Source organism: Rissa tridactyla, chromosome 12 (genome assembly GCF_028500815.1).
Source record: "Rissa tridactyla isolate bRisTri1 chromosome 12, bRisTri1.patW.cur.20221130, whole genome shotgun sequence".
NCBI lineage: Eukaryota > Metazoa > Chordata > Aves > Charadriiformes > Laridae > Rissa > Rissa tridactyla.
The window spans coordinates 18,668,449-18,690,568 of NC_071477.1; the positions used below are offsets into that span (position 1 = coordinate 18,668,449).

Below are 22,120 nucleotides of genomic sequence, written 5' to 3' on the forward strand. Positions count from 1 at the left end.
AATTCCAGCTTGCTCAGAGATTGATACAGACAGCTCACATCATGTTGTTGCTAGACAGTTTATTGTATCATCTCTTGTAGGGATTGCTTTAAAGTTGATTGATACGACAACGCTTATCTTGCCTTACGTTTTGTATCACTTGCTCGCTCTTCCTGTCTGTATGCCATGGTTCAAACGTGCTATTTTGCTGCTGTGTTTAATTCTAATCCAGGCTGTGATTGAATGTATAGCTTCTTTACCTGCATACCTCGGGCATCACGTGATGGATTCCATTACTACTTACACTAACTATACTTTGAATTTTACCATGGACATGTTTACTTCGCCCTTTACTACTTATGCCAAATTGTCACCATCAGAGCCAGGAGAGGGATCTCCTTTGGGTATCGTGAATGACAGTTGCTTTCCTAAAATCATGCTTTTGGTGTCGATTTTCCTGAATGGGGTGCAGGGGTGGTTTCTCTTTCAGTTTTGGTGCAGGAGTAGGTGTAGTACGATACGCACTGACACTACTCGAACTCCATCGGCACCGGTACAAGTTGCCCCGGTGACCAGAAGGAAAAAGAAGTCGTCAGTAAGTTCCTCTGTCCCTCGTGATAAAGACCAAGTAAGGCCAGACAGCAGGGGGGAGGACTCTTCTGATGAAGATCGAGAGTTCTTCTAAAGACGACAGGGGAGAGGCTCCTGCGTCAGCCCCAGCGGAGGAATCAGATACAGAGGTGATCATTAAATCCTTCTCTATGAAGGACCTGTGAAATATGAGCCTCCTCCCATTCCGTGACAATGACTGTAGAAGCTGTGCAGGCTTTCAGGACTAAAACCGTCTCCAAGAGTTGAGTGACAACCTGGCACTGTGACCTGCTGTGCAATAGCGTAACAAAACCTTTGCTTCTTGCTTTATGAGTAAGTGGGGCTTGGGATCGCATCGGGCTGTGGCTGTGTACTGACCTGGCTGTACCTTCCTTCCGCAGGGAACGATCTCTTCCTGGTGGCAGTCCATGAGCTGGGACATGCGCTGGGTCTGGAACACTCCAATGATCCCAGTGCTATCATGGCTCCTTTCTACCAGTACATGGAAACACACAACTTCAAACTGCCCCAGGATGACCTCCAAGGAATTCAGAAAATCTATGGTGAGCAACACTACCCACTCATCTATTTACACTGAGCTCGAGTCTAGGAAGTATTTCACAGCCATGGACAAGTAGCCCCCCAAATGCTTGAAGCTGGTGGGCTGGAGTTCCTGCCATAGCTGAATGGGGAAACCCTTTAAAGCCCTTAATTCACAGCCAAGTATCAGACGACTGTCCCAGTGGCAATATCTTTGCACTTTGGATAACCAAACCTCTGTGATCTCACTGCGGCTCCACGCCTCGTTATGTCCCCAATATCAAGGAGCACTAGAAAGGGAAAAACAGGCAATTGCTGTACCTGAGGTTTGCCCGTTAGGAACAGCCAGTGCAAATAGAGAGGAAGAATGCGAAGAACATGGAACATCAATGAAAGGTAAAAGGTATTTATGTACTTATTTTTTTCTCCATATATAGAAGGTAGGAAAAAATTGTGGATCTGCTTAGGAAATACTTTACTTCTTTTAATCTCAAGCTGAACATTGTTGTACAACGTGTGCCACAAAGATATGAGCTCAAGGGAAAAAGAGAGAAAAGGAGGCAGAGGGATTATGAAAACCCAAAGGGGCTGGAGATGCTGTGGTACCCTGTGGTGGGATCAGGGGTACCAGGGTGTGAGGATGGGGACTTTTCAGAGAGTTTGACTGAAGGAGGCTCTGGGAGCAGAGGGGAATGCGGGTTTTAGGAGCCACAGCCAAGGGGAGGCTGAGATAGAAGATGCTAATGGTGTGACAGCCAATGGAAAACAGGTTTTGTCAAACACCCCTGGTTTGGTTCTTTGAGGAAAGTATAAGTTTGACAGAGAGGTTACTTAATAAATATAGCATAGAGCAGCTGTGCTATGTAGCTAGGCAATGTCTGCAGCTGCTTGACATCTGGAGTCAAATGCTAGCTCGCAGTTCCAGTTGAACAGATATTATATGAATTAGACCTCAAAACCCCCCCTTATAAGACGGTTGTCAGTGGGAAAACCAACGTTTCTAAGGGATTGCTGGTGCGCTCAGTGGCAGACCTGACACTACTCAATGTTGTCACAAGTGATCAGCCAGTGAATTGTAAATTACTGCTAATAGAATTTGTGCCAAGACATACAGGACTCTAAAGCTGTACAGCAAGACTTTAGAGGTCTAAACTCTATGTCAATTGTTTGAGTCTGATTTTTGGGTTTGTGATTGGAATGAGACTCATTTGTTCAAATATAGATGCCTGAAAAAAAATCTCTTTCTGAGCTACTTTTCCTGACTCCTGTCTGGGCAACGGGAAAAACCAGGCATTTGCAGAGTGCAGTTAATCCTTACTGTAAGGCAGATGTCCAAGTAAGGTCCAGCATGTACAATAAGATGGTTTGAAGTACACGCAGGGGGAACTGGCTCTTCCCATTAGTGCAGCTGAAGATTTCTCATTATTGGTCGTTACCAGAATGGACTTGCATGGCAATTGTCCTATGGTATCATTTAATTATGTATATTTTAACATAGTATATATTCAAATACTTGGGATAACAGAGACTCTGGATGGTTTTGAAACAAAGTGCTGGGGTAGTAAGTATTAAACTTTCATTAAATAATATAAGTTTTCTTTTTTGAAAGCTGCTGAAATGTCATTATGCTGTTTCTGTTTTGAAATGTTGGTTTAGTTCTGGTGAACTTCGACTAGTCAGAAAGAAAAAAAAATAAATTATTGCTGGCGGTGAAAGTGCAATCGAGAAAAGATTACTGGTTTCTCTGTTTTCAGATACCTTTTAGGAAAGGGAGCAGATAAGGCACTGCCAACCATGCTTCTTCACCTTGGTGGTTCAAGCCAGCATCAGCCGTGGCTGAGCTGGGGAGCAGCGTTCTCCCCCCACAGCTTGGGCAGGGACCCAGTGCCCAGGCCTGGGCTGAAGTGGGGCTCCTGGGCCCATAGAGGTACCGGGTGACACTGGTCACGGCCGTTAAGACCTACTAGTGTCCTCAGGGCCCTGACAATCGGTGAGAGCGCTGCACAGCGTCTTGTGCACGGCTATGAGAGAGCAGGGAGCTCGGCACTGTGCAGCCTACAGCGTGACAGCAGCACCGCTGCGCTTACACCTTTTTTCACTTAGGTAGTGACATTAAACTTTAGCCACCTACTATGTCAAGGTTCTCTATATGCAATATAATACCCTTAAAATTTTAACTCTGCTTGAAAAAAGTAGCATGAATGAATTACTGCCTGGTGCGGGTAATAATTGGAATTAGTCGGTTGACTATCAGGGAGTCACGCAAGGTTCTTCTGTGAGGCTTTGAACGGGAGCGGGTTGGGGATGGTGGTGTGTGGTGGTAGAGATAGCTGGTCCTGCAGGGAGAAGGAGGAGCACCCTCTGCAGTAGGAGCTTTGATTCCCCAGGTAGAGATTTTGGTCCGTAGCACAGAGTTACGGTCCAAAAACTGAAGTTTAGTTTCAAACTAGGTTTTACTCCTGTGGTTCACAAATAAAAGATGGAAAAATGCAGGTTATGTTTCTCCCTGGAACTGGAGATCTGAGAACAGATCCTTTCGTCTGAGCTTCTAACAGCTGAGAAGGAACTGCTGAAATATCCTTCTTGTAGCTTTAGCAGGAACATTCAACTAGTGTGTTTTATTTCCACAGTGCCAATCTGCTTTGTTGTACCTTGGGAATGCCAAAAGCCCATCTATCAGAGCACCTGGCCAAAAATCAAAACCTCCTGCTTTCTTGCTGCTTTGACATTCTCTACAGTGCAGCAGCAAGTGCTCAATTAGTTTTATTTAGGAACCTACTGTGCAAAATAAGTCATAGAGCCAAAGCCACTGCTTTGCCTGTAGCACCCTTTTTAAAAAATAAATTCAATTAAAACTTCCAATTTTTCATTCCACTAAAATTGCTAGAACAAAGAACAGAAGCTTGACTAAAGCTCATGTCCATTCTGTCTCCTTCTTTTGAGAATGATGCATTTCAAATGTGGTTTTATGTTGTGTCTGTGTTTATCCAGTAGAAAATAAATGTCTAAATCTGTCATACAGTGATTTATTGAATTATTAAATTATTTTCTGCTGGATTTATTTCAAAACTCACCTAAAGAGACAGCAGGGGATGTGAACTCTTGTTTGTGCTCCGTGCTGGTTAGTATAAGGTTTAAAATGTTATTTCCAGTTCAGAGCAGCTCACCACGTGTGACAGACTCTAAGACAAGTCAGCGGCATTTCCACCTCCTGATAGGTTCCTGGACAAAATGAGGGAAGTATCATGACTGTTCTTTACGTGTCTTGCTCAGAAGGATCTCTCCGACTGTCCATATATGCCCATGTCACAAGTGACATGCCCAGGAAGGAATTAAACTGGAAATAACACCATTATCTAGGTCCCCTGGATATCCTGTTAAGCTGACTGCCTCTTTTAATTTTGCTGGTGTTGAAGTCAGGGCTGCATGCAGCTACAGTGCAGGTGGAGAGTGGAGACGTACTCAGACACAGCCTTGTCACTGATCTGACAGTGATCTGATCATCCTGTAGTCTTGGTTCTCCTCTTCTTCACGGCCTGCTCTAAGTACCCCTTTGCAGTAGGCTGTGAAGCAGCCTCTCGTGTTAGGAGAGACTCTGTGACACTATGCCTGGAGAGCAGAGGGGTTGCCATGATGTGCAGGTAAAACTCATGTCCACATGGTTGCTTGGAGCTGGTAAACCAAGCCGTTGTCTTCAAGGCCCTTTCAAAGCATAAGGTCACAAAGCAAAGGTCTTCTAATCACTCAGAGATACACCACATGATTAAGCCTGGAGACAACCTTAAGGATCTGGGTACTCTCAAATCTCATTGAGGACATGTCAACCTCACACATCTTTTCTGCAGCTCCCGGTCAGTGTAAATACTGCATCCCATGAAGGCTGAAGTCCAGGGTGGTCATGAAACCACCCCAGCCCCTGGCCAAGGAACTAAACACCAGCTCTGACACCCAGGAACAGGGGATCAGGAGGGCACAGTGTCCACAAGCAAATAGCACCTTCTGCCAGCCTCATTACTCCTGTGCAGCAAGCACGGGTTTCATAACCTCCTTCACTTTTTGCCAGTAGCAGCCTGTAGAGCAATCCCAGATCTTGTAACCTACATGTATGTGTGAGATGGATTGGGATGAAATAGCAGAAAGACCTGATGCAAATGCTCCACGTGATGACACTGCATTGTGAGTAGGACCGTCAGAGCAAGCTTTGCTCTCATGCAGGACCTGCAAACATTAGGCATAGGACTGTTTTCTGATCACAGAATCACAGAATCACAGAATGGTAAGGGTTGGCAGGGACCTCTGGAGATCATCCAGTCCAACCCCCTGCCAGAGCAGGGTCACCCAGAGCAGGTGGCACAGGAACGCGTCCAGGCGGGTTTGGAACGTCTCCAGAGAAGGAGACTCCCCCACCTCTCTGGGCAGCCTGTGCCAGGGCTCTGCCACCCTCAAAGTCAAGAAGTTCCTCCCCATGTTTAAGTGGAACTTCCTATGCTCAAGTTTGTACCCGTTACCTCTTGTCCTGTCACTGGGCACCACTGAAAAGAGCCTGGTCCCATCCTCCTGACACCCACCCTTTAAGTATTTATAAGTGTTGATAAGGTCACCCCTCAGCTGTCTTTTTTCCAGACTGAAGAGACCCAAATCCCTCAGCCTTTCATCATACGAGAGATGTTCCAGTCCCCTCATCATCTTCGTAGCCCTTTGCTGTCCCCTCTCCAGCAGTTCCCTGTCCTTCTTGACCCGGGGAGCCCAGAACTGGACACAGTGCTCCAGGTGTGCCCTCCCCAGGGCAGAGCAGAGGGGGAGGATGACCTCCCTCCACCTGCTGGACACACTCTTCTTGATGCAGCCCAGGATGCCATTGGCCTTCTTGGCCACAAGGGCACATTGCTGGCTCATGGTCATCCTGTTGTCCACCAGGACTCCCAGGTCTCTTTCCACCGAGCTGCTCTCCAGCAGGTCACCCCCAACCTGTCCTGCTGCGGGGGGTTATTCCTCCCCAGGTGCAGCGCCCTACACTTGCCCTTGTTGAATTTCATAAGGTTCCTCTTTGCCCAACTCTCCAGCCTGTCCAGGTTTCTCTGGATGGCGGCACAGCCTGCCGGTGTGTCAGCCACCCCCCCCACCTTTGTGTCATCGGCGAACTTGCTGAGGGTGCACTCTATCCCCTCATCCAGGTCATTGATGAATATACTGAACAGGACTGGACCCAGTACTGACCCCTGGGGAACACCACTCCTCACTGACCTCCAACTAGACCCTGTCCCCCTAATCACGACCCTCTGAGCTCTGTCTTTCAACCAGTTCTCTATCCACCTTACTGTCCATTCATCAAGCCCACTCTTCCTAAGCTTCCCTAGGAGGATGCTGTGGGATACTGTGTCAAATGCCTTGCTGAAGTCAAGGTAGACAACATCCACTGCGCTCCCCTCATCTATCCATCCAGTCATGCCATCATAGGAGGCTATCAGATTAGTCAGACATGATTTCCCCTTGGTGAATCCATGTTGAGCACTTCTGATAGCTTTCTTTTCCTCCACATGCCTTGACGCCCAGAACAAGCTGTTCCGTCATCTTTCCAGGGCTGACCTGATCTTTACAGGCTGACCAACCTGTAGTTCCCCGGGTCCTCCATCTTGCCCTTTTTGAAGACTGGAGTGACATTGGCTTTCCTCCAGTCCTCAGGCACCTCGTCTGTTCTCCAGGACCTTTCAAAGATGATGGAGAGCAGCCCAGCAATGACTTCCGCCAGCTCCCTCAGCACTCTTGGGTGCATCCCATCGGGACCTATGGACTTGTAGATATTATAATTGACCTAATTGATCTCTCACTTCATCCTCCTCAACCAAGGGGAAGTCTTCCTCTGTCCAGCCTTTCCCCATTACTTTCCCCAAGGCCTGGGACCCCTGAGGGCTGGGCCGAGCAGTAAAGACCGCAAAGGCGGCACTCAGTAACTCCGCCTTCTCCGCATCCTCCTTCACCATGGCTCCTGTCTCATTCAACAGCTGACCCACAACTTCTCTAGTTTTCCTTTTGCCTCCAATATACTTGAAGAAGCCCTTTCCTGTTGAGCTTGACATCCCTTGCCAGGTTTAATTCCAAGGCGGCCTTGGCTTTCCTGGTTTCATCCCTGCACGCTCTCGCAGCGTTCTTGTAATCTTCCCAAGGGGTCAGTCCCTTCTTCCACTTACTCTAAATTTCCTTCTTCCACTTGAGCTTTTTCAGAAGCTCCCTGCTCAAGCATGCAGGTCTCCTGCGTCCCTTGCCCGATTTCTTGCTCTTCGGGATGCACCGATCCTGAGCTTGGAGAAAGTGGTGTTTGAATACCAACCAGCTCTCTTGAGCTCCCCTGCCTCAGAGCCCTAGCCCATGGGACCTCTCCAAGCAATTTCTGGAAGAGGTCAAAGTTAGCCCTCCTGAAGTCCAAGGCTGCGATTTTACTTCTTGTTGTTTTGTGAATACTGCCCATGATCCTGAACTCTATCTTCTCATGATGACTACAGCCAAGGCTGCCCCCAACCTTAATGTCCTCCACCAGTCCCTCTGTGTTTGTCAGTACCAGGTCCAGGAGTGCTCCTCTCCTTGTTGGCTCCTGCACCACCTGTGTCAAAAAGTTGTCATCAACGCACTGGAGGAACCTCCTGGACTGTGCATGCCTAGCTGTGTGGTCTTCCCAGCAGATATCGGGGTGATTGAAGTCCCTCATAAGAACCAAGGCATGCGATTGCGAGGCTGCCTTCAGCTGTCTGATGATGTTCTCTTGAGCATGGGAAGAGAATAAAGTAACATCCAAGACCTTATCTCTAGAAGCTGCAAGATCTGGGACTTTTGGAGCCATGCACCATGGTGCTGTGCTAGTAGGAGGGCAGGGGAAGGAAAACGTGTGGCAATGAGGGAGCTGGAGGGATCAGGGATCTGCTCTGGTTGCATGTTGCAGAGATACCAGACTCCCTTTCTATGTTGCATCCCTTCATTTGCACCTTTCCTCCTGCCCAGAGACTCTGTTGGACCCATCAGGAAATACCAGGCTCCACTTCTGGTGCATCCACTGAGTCTCACCTGCCATCTGCCAGGTCTCCATTCCTATTCCTCCGAAAAACAGGCAGGGAGTAACTGCCTGGTTCCTGGTGCTGTCCTTGGGCTCCACCTGACGCCTTGATGACTCTGCCATGACACAGGGTCTCACCCATGCCCACATCAGCCCTGGAGCTGCAGACATTGGGTGTGAGAGGAGGGAAGTGATCTCACTGGTCAACTGCCCCCTGATGAAGGGAGAGCTGAGGGGAGCCCACCTCTCTTGGAAGGTTTCTCACCTGATGGAGAAACACTGCTTTATGTTATGGCTGGGCATAAAACACTTCTCTCATCCTACAGATTTTCCCGAGTATAAAAAAAAAATGATGTGTTTTGCAGTGGAGCAGATGTCAGGTTTCTTAAAGTTTTTCCAGAGGGGAATTGGGCTGCAAGCACCACAGCTGGAGCATCTCACAGAGCCCCAAACTCTCATAATTTGCCTGCCTAAGCCTGGGGATTTTGGACCCAGTTTCCTTGCTCACAAAGCAGAGAACCCAACCGCAAGGTGAATCACCTAATTACAGAGCGCAGAAGAGCATTCCTTTTGGCTTAGAGCAAGGATTTCAGCCACGGTCTTCCAGGTGAATGCTCTATCACCCGGCTGGCAGTTGGTCATTCAGAGGAGAATATCTGGGGGAGAAGGGCTCGAGAAACCCTTTCTGCCACGCAGTGGTGATCGTGAGGGCCTCGACTGCCCAACCGTTGGGTATGCTGTGGGTGCTGGGGCTTGTCCGCAGACTGTGGCAAGGATACCCAAAGTAACTGAAATAGCTACTTCACTCCGCTGCTGAAGTTAAGCCCAGAAGTGCAGAGTGCTCCGTGGACAGGTTTACCAAGTGAGCAAGGGAAACGAGGCCCTCCCGAGCGCTGAGCTGTTACGGATGGACCACCTCTCCTCCCTGAGGTAGCTTCTTGTCAGCTAGCTCCTTTCATATGAACACTGCCGTGGAGTCTGCAGAGCAGCCAGGTGGGTTTCTCTCCCTCCCCCTGGCTCAGTTGGCTCGTACATTTTGGTTTGGAAGTGAGGAGCCTTTTCTGTGTACCTGGACAGCTGGTACAGTCCTGCAGAAACACGCGGGCAGCTTAGCTTTTTACCAAAAAAAAAAAAAAGCCCTGTATATCATTCAAAAGCGTAACTGCCTGCCTGTAGTCTGGGTCATAGTTTTATGCTTGGAGTGTACATTAAGAAGATAAAGACAGGCCTTTGTTTGCAGGTGGCTCGTCATCTCCCCCAGGCTCTGCCATCCTCTGCCCTGGCAGGCTGGGCCAGCCGCCTGCGAGAGGTGCTGAGCCGTGCGGGGCGCTGAGCTCCGGGCAGGTGTTGTGCAGTTGAGGGAACACTCTGTCAATAGCCAGGAGGACAGTGCAATTATATTTTGTCCTCAACTATCGACACAGTGGCTCCTAAATGCCTCCTCTCTCTGTGTTATCTTCACAGGTCACCTTGGTATTCAGATGGTCTGCGACAGAGGAAGCATGAAGGGAGGAGGCTAAGTGCCAGTGGCGGAAGTCACACCCTGAAGGTGATCTGCTGTGACCCAAAAGCTTTCTGACATTCTTTGCCTTGGTTGTGATAGAGAGGAAGAAAGTCTTCTTCTCCACACAGTGTCTGTAAAGTCCCAGCAAGTTGCTTCCCTCCAGAACGTAGAGTTTCCAGCTCCAGGAGGTTTCTTACCTGCTTCCCCCGTGGAAGTGGCTGCAGGTTCAGCGCCGGGGGTGGGTTTGGCTCCAGTGCTGGGATCACACGCAATAACGAGGTGACCAGGTTCAGCCCCATTGCAGACCCATGCAGTAGCCTCTCTACTTAATTTTTCTCTCCATGAGATTTGCACTGACTGATTCTCTGAAGTTGCTTGGCAATGTAGTGAGAGAGGCTGTGATGCGCGCGCAATGGCTGGTTGGTTAGAGCGGTGGTGGGTGTGATCAGTTCCTGTGGTAAATACCAAGGTGCCAGCAACTCTTAAGTAACTCTTTGTTCACACGGTCTTCTCTGCTGCTGATAGACCTGGTATAGCCTGCCTTTAGCCATCGGTTTCAGAGGCCAGTTACTGTGATGGGATTTTGGAAATAGTGTGATTGTCGAACTATATAGGGTCTGTTAATTCTGCATTCAAGCCATGTTGTGCTCTGAGGTGGCTTAGGTCTTACGAGATAGCATCTTTCTTCAGGCTGTGCTTCTGCTCTCCATCCCCCTGACTGTAGACTGACTTCTGCCTATCTAGCGCCTGGACCCGAGTATTTTCATGTTGTGTGTGTGCTCCTCCGCTCTTTGCATGTGCATCACTGTAGGCTTACCTTCCACCATTAGCTGTAAGACCCCCACGTGGTGACAAAGCGAAGGCAGTGATTAAAAATAAAAAGGCAGTCTGTGTAACCACAAGAGGAGACAAGACTTCAATCAGGATAAATTAGAAGGCCCAGAATGCATAAAAACGAGAAGCGAAAGATAGTAAGGAAAAATCCATGGCTGGCACGGAAAGACAGTAACAGGAATATTTTAAGTGAAAGTCTGCATCCAAGCAAGTTGCAGTGCCACCGACAAAAACGTGGGGGAAGCCTTGTCAGTGCTGGGTGCCTCCTTCAGAGCAATACGCCAGCTGGTTTGACCACTGCAAGCAGTGGGTGTGGACGGTGGCCCGACTTCCCTTGGTGGGCCTGACTTGCGAGCTCTTCCCACTGCTCTAGCAAATGTTTCAGTTAATGCAAATCTCCAGTTCACCTGAATCATCGCTGATTCGCACCATCCTCACCACAGTGCGTCCAGCTGCTTCTGCCTTCCAAGCTTACTGCATTCTCTTTCAGTGTCATCTTAGGGCTAATTAAAACTTTTGCACTGGTTGGTCCCCTGGGTTTTGGGTGCTATTTTAACTTTCCTCTTCTCTACTGAGGACTGCGGCAGACTTTGGGCACTGAAGGTGGCTGTGAGAGAGTTGGAGGTGACTGCTGTCCTACAGCAGGGGCAGGCCAGGCTGAAACGAGTGGTCCTCACTTGTGAGCGTGAATCTTTAATAACTAAAATCATGCGTGAGATGTTAAATTCCTAGCATGTGACCACCATACTGTGGTCCCTGCACTGCACCTTACTATCAGATGTGTCTTTGTTACACATCAGACACATTCATCGTAATTTTCTTTAGATAGTACTCCCGTCTCACCCTTTTTTCCTTTAAAAGAGACGGGGAGAAAATTAATGTCATGTCCTCATCTTACTGCTCATGGTCATCTCTGTAAAACTCTTTTCTTGCTCTCTTCTCTCAAAGTGTGGAGTTTTTGGCTTGTTATTTCTGGAAACCCAGAAGTGCAGTTGATTTGAGTATCTCTATCTTGCTGTGTCTGAGAAGCAGAACTGCCCCGACTAGGCAATTGATCCTTTTTGCGCTCCGTGTCCCTCCAGCAAGCAGGTCGAACACACACCACACAGTGACTTCTGGGGTCCCTCCCAGCCGATTCCCTGTGACAGCAGGTGCCTCTCTGCACTGCAGGCTGTGACACATCTCCCTCTTCAACGGCACCAGTGCTCCTGGGAGTCCTCCTCACAGCCGGGTTGTGGATCTGCTTCCAGCTGCCTCTCGTAACACAGGGATCTCTCCCATGCTGGAACTGGTGGTGGTCTTCTGCAGACTACCAAACAGCGGTCTGATGAAATTGCTCCACTGTACCAATTAAACTGAGCACCAAGAGGCTTTTCTGATCCATACGTGGCAAATGCATCTCTGATTTGGTCAGTTCATGGCAGCATTAGCCTCTTGCAAAGCGGGGGAAGGAACAACTACACCTCTCCTGTGCTTCTGTAGCAGCGTGCGATAGTCTCATTTGGGCAGGTGGTCCTCGTATCGGTCTGTTGGTGGGGGAATCCTATCACGTAGGATGTGTGTTAGAGTTTTTTCAATGTTATTTACAAAACACATCCAGTCAAAGCTGTGTGGGTGGTGACACAGGCGTAGAAGGATCACACTGCTCTTTAATGGGCGACCTGCGGTCAGCCACTGCTTAGGTCAAGACTTACCTTTCCTTAATTTCCTATCTTCACCGAGCATGTAAATTGCTGGGTTTCAAACTTAATTTATTTGGGTGCTGTATCTGGCACCAAGTGCCATTTTTGGCAGCCAAAACAGGTTACCCGTTTCCTCCTCCTTTCATTCGCTGAGCACTGTGCTCCTACACCGCACCTGAACAAACCGGCATCCCTTGTGTAAGATCTCTCTGTGACCTCTTTCCCCATTCCCGTCCCTTCCTCTGCAGCGTATCCTACCCTACCGACTCAGTCCCAGCTCCACGAGCTTCCCGGCCAGAGCCAGAGGCGCCAGTGAATGTGCTGCTCGGAGGAGGAGATGCCTCTGCATGGCCCATGTGCTTCACACCACAGCGCTGCCTGTGGCTCTGTCGGCAAACCATGTCTGTGGCTGCCGGCAAGCTTTCGGGATACAGCAGTATTTAGGGATGGTGTTAAGTAAGTAGAGCGCTGAGGACTCGGCACCCGCTCTGTGCATTTCGGGGAAGGGGGTTGTTACTGTGCATTAGCTCGTGCTGTGCCCTGTGATGTCTGTTTGCAGCTGCACTATTCTAGAGGCGCTACAGAAGCGCATCTTCAGGTTCAGCTTTGTCCAAAGAGAAGGCATCTCATGAACTTCAGTGTGAATCAAAGCACAGAAATGGCAAATGACGGAGCACGTCTTCAAAAGCGCGATCCTGAGCTGAACTGAAACGCTGGTGTAGATGCACCCACATTGTCTGGCCAACGGGGGGTCCAACCCTGCGGCTCCTGTGACAGGCGACATCTGGAGAGCTTTGCTCCAACTGTTTGGGGAAGAGTCACAGATCACTAGCAGCAGCGGTATCACCGTTCGGGAATTCCATTTAAAAGAACTTTATGGTCTGCTAAGGTCATAGAGTCACAGAACCATACAACAGTTTGGGTTGGAAAGGACCTTTAAAGGTCATCTAGTCCAATGCCCCACGTATACTGGGCAACCACCAGATAGTGGGCGCTGAGTAGCTAAGAATGGAGGAGGTGAGAAATACAGAGTATCGGTATAATATTTTTATCCATTTCATGTAGACAGTTTTCCAAGTATAATTGTCAACAGAGAATCCTCATCTAAAGGATTTCTGTGAGCAATATTTGATGTCTTTAATAAAAGTTCTGGAATAAAGGTAAATAAAAATAGTTGCTAATAAAAAATCGCATGTGGCACAAAATACCACATTATGAGGACAAGTCACCATGAAGAAATACAATGATCCATTTGAAAAGCTTTAGAAAAGAGCTGTAGGAATAAGTCTCAAACCCAAAAGACACTGCAGCAACAGAGAGCAGGAACTGGTCTGTTTAGCTCATAAAGGAGAATTTAAAAAGCATCCTCATCAAGATCTGTAGATGATTGAATGTTGAGACACTAGAGATAAGAAAAAAAGTGCTGAATATAAAGCTGCACAAACAACTCAGACGATAGGTAAGACACAGACTTTAGTGGTGACAGGGCTTAATCTTTGGAACAATTTGCTGTGCATTGTAGAGGGTTTCCTATGGCTTGAATCTGGAAAATGTGCTGTGTCTGCTCCAGAGGTACCAGCTCGTGGCAGGACTCGCAGGTGGAGGTTTCTGGCCTGGAACTGCAGGAAGCTGGACTACATTATCTACATTATCTACATCTATTCTGAACGTAATGTCCGTGAAACCTACACACACGATTCTTAGTGTTAGAACCTTAGTAACAATTAAGTATGACGGCTTTATCTGATGACTTCTTTGTCACTAGGGGGGACTGATTCTCACTAACCCAGTCACCCTTCCAGGACGTGTTTAAGCACTCATTCATTATAGGAGCCCTTCAAAAATGTAACATTTAAGAGCTAAGGGGACTTGGGCACCTAAGCCTCGTTTAAGGCAGCATAGTTCAAAGTGTTTATCTGCAAAAGTCCTCTTTAATCCCGCGGGTGCGCAGGCTCCATGGGTATCTCAGTCCTTACTCGCAACAGTCCTTCTCTGGCTATGGGCAAGGCAAGGGCCCCTGACAGGGTGACTCTCAGCCAGTGCAAGTGTTCAGTGGTACCAGCTGGCCTGAAGCCTGTCAGGGCTGTTGGACCCCCAAAAGAGGGAGGCTGATAAAGCAGCCATGGCAGATGGCCCCCATTCTGCCCACTGGTGGAGCTTTGTCCTGCAGTCGCTCCACATAGCCCCTTCAAAAGTGCTGTTCAGAGAGGCTGAAACCATAATCCATGCAAATAAACAATCAAATCCTGTTTGATTACATCAGGTATAAAATCTCTTGCTTCTAGTAGCGTTCTGCTTATTGCCATAACAACTTGTGGCAAGAAGAAATCTATGACTAGACTTGGGCTATGAAATCTATGACTATTAGATTATTATTATTATTATTATTATTATTATTATTATTATTATTATTATTAGATTTGGTCTAAGAAATCTATGACTATTAGATTTGGTAGAGATTTTATCACTGTTAACGAAATCGTCCTGTGGCAAAGTGGATTTCAAAGCAGACCGCTGCTTCAAGTCCAAGTCACTTGCATTTTTATAAGTCTCTACATTCCTGCAGCCTTGTCGGATCTCAAAGCTGAGCTGTGTCAGGACTGAAGGGCAGAGCTGTGCTTGTGGGGTGCGTCATTTAAGTGCGAGCATGGTCCCTTATCGCGGCTGTTCCTCAGGGTTCCCAGGGTGTTCTGAAAGCAACGAGTGGTGAATAAACTGTAATAAAGTAATTGCTTTCTAATTTCTAAATTCCCCTGCAGTTCCCCTTAGAACGTAGCGTTGGTTTTCACATCCTAACTTTTTTCTGGTTTTGCTTTGGGTTTTGTTTTTTTTGTTGGTGTCTTGTGTTGTGTTTTTTTAATGGTCTACTAAACATTTCTATTCAAGGGTTATTACCTTTCATTGCAGTTGGCAACATGATTGGTGTGGCTCCTCCTTCCTGTTAGCTCCAGCCTCCTTGGGAAGACCGACAAAACCATCCTGGCTCTTTTTCAGTTCTTATCGCTCATCTGTTTTGGGACATCTTTCATGTGTGGCTGCATCTCATTCTGCTCCCCATTTCTAGGGCATGAGCTCTGCATAAGGAGTACATAAATTCCTTGCAATGCCATTCATCCGGCCTGTTGCCTTTTAAAACCTACAAGGGAAGCACAGAAAATCCAAACTTGTCCACTTTTTGCTAAACATTTTTCTTTTCACTTCCAGGTCCTCCTGTTGAGCCCCTGGAGCCAACCAGGCCTTTACCCACTCTTCCTGTTCGCAGAATTCACTCCACTTCAGAAAGAAAACACGAGAGACAGCCAAGACCTCCTAGTCCTCCTCTAGGTGATAGGCCATCTCCTCCTGGCACGAAACCCAACATCTGCGATGGCAACTTTAATACTGTGGCTCTCTTCAGAGGAGAAATGTTTGTTTTCAAGGTACTGAGAATTCCTGCTTACCCATGAGTCTGTCTTTAGTTTTATTGCTAGAAAGATAGAAGTATCGGGTAGTGAGATTTGAAGTGTCTGTGAAAATAGCTCTGTTCCTTTGAGGCTGATGAATGAGCAATATTAGAAGGAAACATAAGCAGATTGGCTCTGCGGTATTTGGAAACAGTGCCTGATGGCGTTCGTGGAATGCCCAGGCAGCCTGTGCACCAAAGCGTGAACGGGATGCGCTGGCAGAGAACTCAAACACCATCAAGCTCAGAGAGAAGCCACCTGTAAAGCCAGGAAGCCATAGCAGTACTTAACCAGGGACTAAGCCTCGTTGCCTCCAGAGGTGGCCTGCATCGAACCCTGGGCTTCGGGGAGCACTCGGCCTACCTGAAGCGCTTGGGGAGTTTGAGTCAGCCTTGCTTGTAAAGTACAGCCGGGGAGGAAGGAGAGGCTTTGCTCAATAACCCATCTGGGAGTGCCTTGAGTATGAAAATCCACGGTCCGTTCCCAAAATAGCTGTCTCTCACTCTGCCCAATGGGTGTGAATGTGGAGAGGGATATATTGAAGGTCATTAAATGGACAAACCGTATCGGTTGCAGAAAATGCCTGAACTGAAAATACTGGAAGGCTGGGAGAGTAGCTGGGGGAAGTCTCATGGGCTCTGTCCTGCTCCTACTCATCCCTGAGCATCCACTATGGCTTTGACTAATGATCTCATATCTAAAGGGACAGCTAATAACTCCTTTGTGCCTTCGGACGTTGTGTGCTTCACACCGTCCCCAGGCTGTACGGCTCTCCTGGGGTCTGGTAGTTGAGCACCAGGACAATTGTGACACCTCAGTGACAAGACACACAGAGAGGTCACTCACAAATGAGTTCCTAACGCTTGTAACTGTGGCCTTGCTTCCCCCTGCTCCTTTTTCCTCTCCTCCTTTCCACCCTTTTTCACAGCACCAGCTATCAACTTCTTGCCCTTTTGGCTGCCATCTTCCCCACGAAGTGCTTCCCTGCCTGGAGACCGTGTCGGGCTGGGTTGGACCTGTCACCTGAACCGGGACTTCTGTCTTTAACGGTTATGGGGCCTAGGCAGGGATTAGTAATGCTTGATGCTGGACGCTCAGCCTGATTTGACTGCAAGATAAAAATACTCAGTCTGAAGACGCTTCTGGTTTTCTCAGGATCGCTGGTTCTGGCGTCTGCGCAACAACCGGGTGCAGGAGGGCTATCCCATGCAAATTGAGCAGTTCTGGAAAGGCCTCCCTGCAAAGATTGACGCAGCCTACGAGCGGTCTGATGGAAAATTCGTTTTCTTCAAAGGTACGGTATCTTTCAGTACAAGCCTACCACACCTGCCTCACACCACATTCTTCTTTCATGGCGTGAAGAGGGTGAAAACAGGTACGCTGCATCCTTGTCCGTTTCCAAGGGTACACTTCAAGCAGCCACAAATCCTTAAATTATAGTTCAGCGTGGGCTGGCCTTGCCAGGACAAGCTCTGTATAAAGCTAATCCTGATAAGTGGAAGTTGTCTTCCGTGTGCTAACAAGGAATAGCTCCTGTTTCCCAGGGAGTGTCAGTCTCCAGCCTGTCTCCTTGAACGTGTTTCGGCAGGGCATTAAGGCCTCTCCCAAGCCACATTTCTGGACAATTGTCTCCTAAAGAAACAAAATTATCAACTTTGCGCTGGGGCCCACATTAGCTCCTTGCACTGTGACAGTGTCTGAACAGGATCCTGTAACTTGAGAGCAAGTTGTAAGCAAGGAAGAGTGGCTGGTAAGTGTTGGCATGTAACCATGCAAAAACACACTACCTGCTCTTCTGAATTTTATGTCTGCAGCTGCAGTCCCTCAGCTCAATAAGCAGTAGTAAGACTTGAGAAGGCTCAGGGAAAGGCAACAGAAATGACTGAAAAGTATGGGCTGATGTCCTGCAAGGAACTCCTCAGCCTGAGTGAGGGATGGCAAAGACAGTGGGTGAGAGAAGGCTTTGAAAGCATGACTGGCTTAGAGAAGGTAAATGGGAAAGGGTTCTTTAACCTCTCTTCCAAAACAAGAGCTAAGGAACAGCAAGTGAAGTCAGGAGGCTTCAGGTTCAAAATGGAGGTTGGAAATCCTCAACATCATAGAATCATAGAATCTTCATGGTTGGAAAGGACCTTTGAGATCATCAAGTCCAACCATACACACACCAAAACCAATCTACAGTCTCTGCCACTGGAGCATGCCCTGAAGTGCCGCATCTAGATGCTTCTTAAACACCTCTAGGGATGGTGACTCAACCCCCTCCCTGGGCAGGCTGTTCCAGTGCCTGACCACTCTTGCAGTAAAGTAATTCTTCCTAATATCTAATCTAAACCTCCCCTGCCGCAGCTTCAGACCATTTCCTCTGGTCCTGTCATTATTCCCCTGGGAGAAGAGGCCAACACCCACCGCTCTACACCCTCCTTTCAGGGAGTTGTAGAGGGCAATGAGGTCTCCCCTCAGCCTCCTCTTCTCCAGGCTAAACATGCCCAGCTCCCTCAGCCTCTCCTCATATGCCCTGGTCTCCAGACCCCTCACTGTGCCGTGGTTCATTGTGGCTATTTTACATTCATATGGATTCAACTACTAATTAGGCAAAATCTGTTTGCTGTTTTTGTCCCTGTTCCTCTCTAGGAGATAAATACTGGGTTTTTAAAGAAGTGACAGCAGAGCCGGGCTACCCACACAGTCTGGTGGAGCTGGGGAGCTGTCTGCCCCGGGAAGGCATTGACACGGCTCTGCGGTGGGAGCCTGTCGGCAAAACCTACTTCTTCAAAGGCGACAGGTACTGGAGGTACAACGAGGACAAGAGAGCAACGGACCCAGGATACCCAAAGCCCATCACCGTGTGGAGAGGAATCCCTCAGGCTCCACAGGGAGCTTTTATCAGCAAAGAAGGCTGTACGTACCTGCAGTCCTTACGCCTGTTAGATGGGTAATCGCTTGTCTGCCGGGGAGTTGGGTTGTTGGCAGTGGGGTGTTTCGAATATATCCTGAGGCAGGAATCAAGTCTCAGAAGTCCTCAGTCACCCATCCTGCAGCGGCTGTCTGGGATCCTTCTGACCCTCACCCCAACCCACGTACCTCCTCAGCTGCTAAACCACATCAGCGTAGTGGCAGCTTTGGGCGAGGGGAAGGGGACGTCTTCTGGTTTTGCTGTCAGAACAGTCCCTACCCGAGGTTTCCTGGGCCCCAATTACAAAGATGGCATAACTTACATTTTCTCCTCATTTCTTACCTGTAAAGCTCAGAGTGGCATCAGTCACGCTGTTTGTTACAGGCGCCAGCCTGCCTGATGAACTTTGAAGTTAGCCATGCTCCAAGCAGGGGGTTGGACCTCCGGAGGCTCCTTACGACACATTTCTTTCTCCAGTTTGAAGATTTCTTCCGGTTGGGGAAAGAACTAACAGAAGGGCCCGTGATTAAATTCGGGGCTGCGGGGTGAGATGAGGGGACTGCAGCGAGAGCCAGCCGAGCTGGAGGACAGATTTGGGAGACCCAACGCTTTCACCACTGTTCCCTTCTCCTTCCCCCCCCCCCCCTTTTTTTTTCTAATCTCTTGAGAGTGATAAGGAGTCATCAGGGGAGATGAGGGGTACTGCAGACAACATGTAGCATAAACCGTCAGCACTTTATTAGCAGCAGGATGAGACTCTCCTTAACAAAGGCCAGATCTTCTGCATTCTGTGGCCAGAAAGAGTCACTTTATTCAGCATCCGCTCCCTTAAGGCTGGATGAACAGAAACCTTGAGTATTCCCCCAAACACTATCACACCCAGGCACACACTGTCATTCTGCAGATTACATTAATTGCTTGGTCATGACGAGCCCATATTTACAGATGCTTTACTGAAAAATAACTCACTGCAGAACACTTACTTTAAAATTAGTTGGTTGGGTTTTTTTCCATTCACAGCTTGTCTTGGCCAAGGGGAATGGTGTTCTGTGGGCAATGCTGCACCCCCAAGCCAGGGTTATGTCTTCTCCTTTAAATCCTGGCTCCAAAACCACCTTCACTTTTCAGTGGTTTTGGGATGCCCTGGATGAATGTGTGTCATTGTCCCAGCCAGCTGCCACCGCCAGCCTTTCGGGCACTCGCACCTCCTCACACAAGCTCAGCTTATCAAGTTGGAAGTGGTGTGGTGAGAAATATTCTCTGTTTTCTCTCCTAGTTTATACCTACTTTTACAAAGGGAAGGAGTATTGGAAGTTCGACAACCAGAGGCTGAGCGTGGAGCCAGGGTACCCCAGGTCAATCCTCAAAGACTGGATGGGCTGCAACCAGAAGGATGTGGAACGAAGCAAAGACCGACGCGTCCCCCACGACGACGTGGATATTATGGTGACAATAAATGATGTGCCTAGCACTGTCAATGCAATCGCAGTTGTGATCCCTTGCATTTTGTCCCTGTGTATCCTTGTCTTGGTATACACGATCTTCCAGTTTAAAAACAAAGAGGTGCAGCAAAATGTTGTGTATTACAAAAGACCTGTTCAGGAGTGGGTATGACACAGCCCGCTGCACGTTTCAGCTCATTGATCTGATGAGGACTATGGACAGAAAAAAAGGAAAAAAAAAAAAAACAAAAAAACGCATTCAAAAGCCTATCAAACAAAACTACTTCAGTGACCTACAAGTTTTGGACAGCCTGGGACTGAAAGAAGCAGGAAAACTGGACAAAAACACAGGCAGCCTTGCAGTGTGGAGCCTCTTTCCTTCTTACTGCCTCAGTCGCGTGTCAGTCTCGGTGTGCCATCCTCCACAGGCTCGCTCTGCTACAGCAGAGTCGTCAGGACAGGTTACAACTGACCTGGGAATCTTCCTTCAGTTCCCTGCACCAGTGCTCCCTGTTAAACCCAGCATTCGCCAGTGTAGCTGAACCACCTCTGAACAGAACCATTTTTTTAATAGCTGTCTCATAAACGAGTTAAGATCATGAAATCTATGAACAGGAACAATTCAGTATCGTAAGCAGAAGACATTCTGATGCTGAAGCGTTCTACAAGATCTTCTTAGTTTATTACAAACTCCAGGTGATTACCTGGATACAATTTTCCAATACCTGCTGGTCAGATGTTTTGTACATTCATAACTAATCCACGCTGCCACTCAGCACAGTGCATGAGGAACCACGACGCACTCGGAGAGGTCCGTGAGTGCAGAGAAGAAGCTCAAGAAGCACCAAACCAGACACCGTTAACATCACCTGGCAACAGCAAGCCCCAGATTGGGACAAACTGAAGACAAAAGTGATTGGGTCTAAAAAAAAAAAAAAAAGTTTTTGTTTTGGGAGCCATTCGTGAAAGAAATATTTAAATGTCATACAATGTTGTTTTAAGCTCCCATCAGCAAGAAACAATGAACCAATGGTTACTGATATACTGAAAAATGTGTATAGACGTAGACTACGCCCCTGTTAAGATGCTGGGAAAGATGAATTGGTGTTATGTGGCACGTGTAACTAGATTGTGGAATTTGTACGTTGGGTTTCAGGAGAATGGAAATGTTTGTTTGGAGTGAGATTGTCACTATATTTTGCTGAAATAGTCAAGATACAGTAAGAATTAGGTCTGTTTATAAAACTAAATCCAATCCCTGTAGATGTTACAGACATTGTATGCCTTTGAAATTTGTTTTTTGTTTTTGCTTACTTCTTCACAGGCAGATATTTGGCAAGGACCAAAGGATGCATGCCACGCAGTAGAGTGAGTTCCATCACTAGCCACATTTGACAGACATAAAAATCAGGTAAAGGCGAGATAGGTGCCTGAACTTTCCGCTAGTAACTTTTCACAAGTCTCTTCCTACAACAGCAGCTTCTGCTTATCCCCGTTACAGTTGGGAACGGTTGAGGATGTTGGGTCCTAACCACAAACTTGGTACGTTTTGTTGCCAATGCTGATATTTCTGCTGTGTTAAATAAGAGTGGAAGAAGAGTTTCTTGCAGGGCAATGCAATGGTGAAGCCCATCCCGTACAGATGTGCCATTCACGCAAGCACATGGACTGCTTTGCACGCTCACTATAAGGAGGACGTGATTAGCGTAAGCCCTCTGCCTATAACCGAGTTTCCTTCAGTGCAATGGAAGTGCAATGCACAGAAGGTCCAGTTAGAACAGAAAAAGTACACCTTTAAAACACCGGCTACGAAAAAAAAAATCCAACGATGAGAAAAATATTCCTAATTCCAATGATGAGGAATGAAGAAGCAGAAAGATTGTCAGCATTCTGAATTTCTAACTAGTGCTCAAATATTGCTATGGTGAAGCAGGATAGACAAATAGATGCTGCTAGTGAAGCCCACTAGGCCTGCGTAACACGTGGTCTCAAACTGTATTTTGTCCTTCATAATTGATTTCTGTAGCCAAGCTGTTTATTGTGTTTAAACATAGAAACAAAAAAGTATTACAAACATATTACAAAATAAGTGAGAAACTAGTAGATGCAAAACTTTGAATTTTAGTGACGCAGTCTGATAACGTCTCATGATGGGTGAAGGAGTGCA

The 22,120-nt window shown here is 47.7% G+C and overlaps 1 protein-coding gene across 1 annotated transcript; it reads left to right on the plus strand.

Annotated features, from left to right (window-relative positions):
* Nucleotides 1–760: 760 nt before the first annotated feature.
* LOC128916565 (matrix metalloproteinase-24) lies at nt 761–20,222 on the plus strand. Its single transcript, XM_054218458.1, has 5 exons — nt 761–1,133; nt 15,380–15,594; nt 16,774–16,912; nt 18,250–18,516; nt 19,788–20,222. Exons 1-5 carry the CDS (start codon nt 1,052–1,054, stop codon nt 20,123–20,125), a joined length of 1,041 nt encoding a protein of 346 aa, XP_054074433.1. The 5' UTR covers nt 761–1,051; the 3' UTR covers nt 20,126–20,222.
* Nucleotides 20,223–22,120: the final 1,898 nt, after the last annotated feature.